The sequence below is a fragment of the Nerophis ophidion genome, linkage group LG13, assembly GCF_033978795.1.
Source record: "Nerophis ophidion isolate RoL-2023_Sa linkage group LG13, RoL_Noph_v1.0, whole genome shotgun sequence".
NCBI classification, from domain to species: Eukaryota; Metazoa; Chordata; class Actinopteri; order Syngnathiformes; family Syngnathidae; genus Nerophis; species Nerophis ophidion.
In genome coordinates, this window is record NC_084623.1 from 36,707,771 (window position 1) to 36,713,044 (window position 5,274).

At 43.7% G+C, this 5,274-nt stretch overlaps 1 protein-coding gene across 1 annotated transcript; it reads left to right on the forward strand.

Annotated features, from left to right (window-relative positions):
* The first annotated feature begins 619 nt into the window (after nucleotides 1-619).
* Nucleotides 620-2,545, forward strand: LOC133564506 (RING finger protein 223). The gene has a single exon (XM_061918864.1). It carries the CDS (start codon nucleotides 838-840, stop codon nucleotides 1,609-1,611), a length of 774 nt encoding a protein of 257 aa, XP_061774848.1. The 5' UTR covers nucleotides 620-837; the 3' UTR covers nucleotides 1,612-2,545.
* Nucleotides 2,546-5,274: the final 2,729 nt, after the last annotated feature.

Sequence of the window (5,274 nt, forward strand, 5' to 3'; positions counted from 1 at the left end):
GCTCTATAGCCCGCAGACTTTTTTTGGGCTCTAGGAATCACTAATAAGCCGGAGTCTTTTGAACGCAGATTTCTTGCCGGGACATATGGTACAATACAATCGGCAAATGTACTTCTATTGTATATACTTGTTCTTATGCTATCTGAACTCACTATGTTCTCTGCTGGCTGTACATATCGTACTAAATAAGACCTACACTGTTTCAATGTCCACATTTCTCTGTTGATGCAATTGTTGATGACTGAAGTACTGATATCAACCAAAGTTCCTCATCCCATCCCCCGGATTATAAATAATGTAAATAATTCAATGTACATACTATGATTATTAACTTGTGTGATGACGGTATTATGTTGATAGTATATATTTGTACCATGAATTGATTAACGTGGACCCCGACTTAAACAAGTTGAAAAACGTATTCGGGTGTTACCATTTAGTGGTCAATTGTACGGAATATGTATTGAACTGTGCAATCTACTAATAAAAGTATCAATCAATCCAAAAAAAAATAGTTGCCCCTTTTTATGCCCAAGCAAAAATCCCTGTGCACCATGATGTGGTATCGGATCGATACCAAAACATGCCGTATCGCCTGCCCTTATAATGACGGTCAACAGGATAGATGTGATGGTTGGCCGGTGACGTCACCCGCTCCCTCACCAGCGAGGCGGAAATGAGAGCTTTTGAATATTCACGAGCGGATCATCATCATCGTCGTCGTCGTCGTCGTCGTCGTTTTACGGGGAGGATGATGGCGTCTCCCTGAGCTGGGAGGAGGGGGAGAGCGCCGAGAGACGTCAGCATCCCCGCTTAAATCCTTTGTGTTCAACGCGGATGGCGAAAGATGACATGGCAGAAGTAGACGCGGCGCCGTGCGGCGGAGCGGATTCTACCGCCGCCGCCGCCGACCCCCCCTCGGCGTTCACGTACGAGGAGTACGAATGCAAAATTTGCTACAATTACTTCGACCTCGACCGCCGGGCGCCGAAGATCCTGGAGTGCTTGCACACCTTCTGCGAGGAGTGCCTGAACACGCTGCACCTCCGCGAGGAGCGGCCGTGGCGCATCAGCTGCCCGGTGTGTCGCCACCGGACGCCGGTGCCGGACTACCGGATACAGAACCTGCCCAACAACACCAAGGTGACAGAGGACTTCCCGCTCTATATCGACTCCGACCCGCTCCCGCAGGACGCCCTGCCGCCCTACCCTCCGCCGCTGCACCCGGCTCTGGTGGCGCTCCGCCGGGAGGAGGCGTCCGGTGGCGGCCAAGCCACGCCGTCCACCACCGTGTCCACGGCCACCACCCTCTCGCAAGACTCGGCGCGCTACGACAGCTGTCAGAGCTGCAAGCGGGTGGCTCTGACCACCGGATGCGTGTGCGTGATCTTCTCCTTCCTGTCCATGCTGGTGTTGCTCTTCATGGGCCTGATCTTCGTGCACAGCCACAGCATCCCTCCGTCCCCGGCGGGACCCATCTGCTTGTCGGTGGCCAGCATCCTGGCCATGTTCTCGGTGGTGGTGACCTGGCTCATCTGCTGGCTCAAATACCGCCCGGACCACGAGACGGGCCGCCCGTCCACCACCGGAAACTCTCGGAGGAACGCCTGAGTTGCTTGGACTTGTCCTCCCTTTTTTTTATCGAGAATGAAATCATCCTAAATGGCCTTTAGCTGATAGCAAACACCCAAAGGCCTTTTGAGGTCAACCGTTCTCTTATTTTCTCTGCAAAATATGCACTTATGCTCTGCATCGAGGGTCGGAATTGGGGGGCTGGGGGGTTAAATCGCCAAAATGATTCCCGGGCGCGACCACCACTGCTGCTCACTGCTCCCCTCACTTCCCAGAGGGTGGAACAAGGGGATGGGTCAAATGCAGAGGACACATTTCACCACACCTGGTGTGTGTGTGACAATCAATGGTACTTTAACTTATAGCAGGGGTGTCAAACTTCTGGATGGAGAAAAATCTACTCCCAAGCGGGCCCGGACTGGTAAAAATCACGGCACGATAACTTATAAATAAAGGCAACTTCAATTTGGGTTCTTTGTTTAAAAAATGGAACAAGCTCATCCTAGAATTGTAAAAAAATCATAATGTTGTTGTTTTTTTTTATATATATAGAATATAGTTTTATTCTCATTATTGCAGTGAACAGGTTCAGAGAAATCATCCTAAATGGCCTTTAGCTGATAGTAAAGGCCTTTTGAGGTCAACCGTTCTCTTATTTTCTCCACAAAATATGCACTTATGCTCTGCATGGAGGGTCGGAATGGGGGGGGGGTTAAATCGCCAAAATGATTCCCGGGCGACCACCACTGCTGCTCACTGATCCTCTCACCTCCCAGAGGGTGCAACAAGGGGATGGGTCAAATGCAGAGGACACATTTCACCACACCTGGTGTGTGTGTGTGACAATCAATGGTACTTTAACTTATAGCAGGCGTGTCAAACTTCTAGATGGAGAAAAATCTACTCCCAAGCGGGCCCGGACTGGTAAAAATCACGGTATGATAACTTATAAATAAAGGCAACTTCAATTTGGGTTCTTTGTTTAAACAATGGAACAAGCTCATCCTGCAATTGTAAAAACATCATAATGTTTTTTTTTTGTTTTTTTTTTATATAGAATATAGTTTTATTCTCATTATTGCAGTGAACAGGTTCAGAGAAATCCTCCTAAATGGCCTTTAGCTGATAGCAAAGGCCTTTTGAGGTCAACCGTTCTCTTATTTTCTCCACAAAATATGCACTTATGCTCTGCATGGAGGGTCGGAATGGGGGACCTCCCAGCGGGTGCAACAAGGGGATGGGTCGAATGCAGAGGACACATTTCACCACACCTGGTGTGTGTGTGACAATCAATGGTACTTTAACTTTTAGCAGGGGTGTCAAACTCATTTTAGTTTGGAGAAAAATCTACTCCCAAGCGGGCCCGGACTGGTAAAAATCACGGTACGATAACTTAAAAATAAAGGCAACTTCAATTCAGATTTTTTGTTTAAAAATGGAACAAGCTCATCCTGGAATTGTAAAAAATCATAATGTTGTTGTTTTTTTAGAATAGAATAGAGTTTTATTGTCATTATTGCAGTGATCAGGTTCAGAAAAATCATCCTTAATGGCCTTTGAGGTCAACCGTTCTCTTATTTTCTCTGCAAAATATGCACTTATGCTCAGCATGGAGGGTCGGAATTGGGGGGATTAAATCGCCAAAATGATTTTCCGGGCACGACCACCGCTGCTGCTCACTGCTCCCCTCACTGGAACAAGGGGATGGGCCGAATGCAGAGGACACATTTCACCACACCTGGTGTGTGTGTGACAATCAATGGTACTTTAACTTATAGCAGGGGTGTCAAACTCATTTTAGATTGGAGAAAAATCCAATCCCAAGTGGTAAAATCCAATCCCAAGTGGTAAAAATCACGGCACGATAACTTAAAAATAAAGGCAACTTCAAATTGGGTTTTTCGTCTAAAAATGGAACAAGTTAATCCTGGAATTGTAAAAAATCATAATGTTGTTGTTTTTTTTAGAATAGAATAGAGTTTTATTGTCATTATTGCAGTGAACAGGTTCAGAGAAATCATCCTAAATGGCCTTTAGCTGATAGCAAACACCCAAAGGCCTTTTGAGGTAAACCGTTCTCTTATTTTCTCTGCAAAATATGCACTTATGCTCTGCATCGAGGGTCGGAATTGGGGGGGTGGTTAAATCGCCAAAATGATTCCCGGGCGCGACCACCGCTGCTGCTCACTGCTCCCCTCACTGGAACAAGGGGATGGGTCAAATGCAGAGGACAAATTTCACCACACCTGGTGTGTGTATGACAATCATTGGTACTTCAATTTAACTTTAACTTATAGCAGGGGTGTCAAACTCATTTTAGATTGGAGAAAAATCTACTCCCAAGTGGGCCCGGACTGGTAAAAATCACGGCATGATAACTTGAAAATAAAGACAACTTCAATTTGGGTTCTTTGTTCAAAAATGGAACAAGCTCATCCTGGAATTGTAAAAAATCATAATGTTGTTTTGTTTCACAACATACACGTTGCGGTTAATAGTATTCTCTCTTTATTTGTCGTTATTTACATTTTCTGAATAAATTATATGATAGTGTTCATTGGTGTTCATTTTCAATCTATCAAGATATAAACATTAGTATGGGGAACATATTTTATTTACCGTATTTCCTTGAATTGCCGCAGGGTCAAAATCGCTTTGCAAAATACTTAGCGCATGCTTAGTATTACCGCCTGGTCAAACTCTTGACGTCACGAGTGACACTTCCCCTGTCATCATTTTCAAAATGGAGGAGGCTGATTTCAATACCGGTCATTTGAAATCGCATAAAGAGAAGAATATTAAGAGCAATTCAGTAGTATTTAAGGGTCCAAGCTTACATCACACTCAAATTTTTACTGCATGCCTTTGGTAAGTGCCGGAGTGAAAAGAGGTTTTAAAATAATTAGCACGTGCTTACTTTTACCACATGCCTTTGATAAGCGCAGGAGTGAGAAGAGGTTTTAAAATAATTAGCGCATGCTTACTTTTACCGCATGCCTTTGATAAGCGCAGGAGTGAGAAGAGGTTTTAAAATAATTAGCGCATGCTTACTTTTACCGCATGCCTTTGATAAGCGCAGGGGTGAGAAGAGGTTTTAAACTAATTAGCGCCCCGGCGGCAATTCAAGGAAATACGTTACTTAATTTTGAGTTATTTGGACATTAGGGAGAACATATAAGGGTTAGATAGATATAGTACGTTATTGATTCCTTCAGGAAAATTAAAATTCCTGCAGCAGTGAACAGAGTTGAGATCAATTTAAAAATAAATAATGGGGCTGTAAATGGAAACAAAAGAGAAACATATTAAAATAAGAAAAAAAAAAGCAACAATGGGAATAAAAATATAACGGTAAAATAAAGAATATAAGAAGAGAAACTAGGCAGCAGTGACCATGTTATTAATAAAGTATTGCACTGTTATTCTTTTGCATCCCCTGTCATCCTAGTACCCACCCACCCCCCGCCCCAGAGAGGAGTTGTACAGTCTAAAGTTAGGGTTACTAATAAGCAATAATTCTGAGATTATTGAGCGAAGATTTAGTTAATGGCTTACTGGTTGTATAATGAGGCCATGCAGAATAAGGCATTAATAAGTACTTAATAATGACTAATTAAGAGTCAATATGCTACTAATTTGCATGTTAATTAGCAACTAAATAATGGTGAATATGTGTTCCCCATACTAAAATGTCATCTAAAA

Excerpts from the sequence above, each read along its gene's own strand:
- LOC133564506 (XM_061918864.1), top strand. The coding sequence starts at position 838 with ATGGCGAAAGATGACATGGCAGAAGTAGACGCGGCGCCGTGCGGCGGA.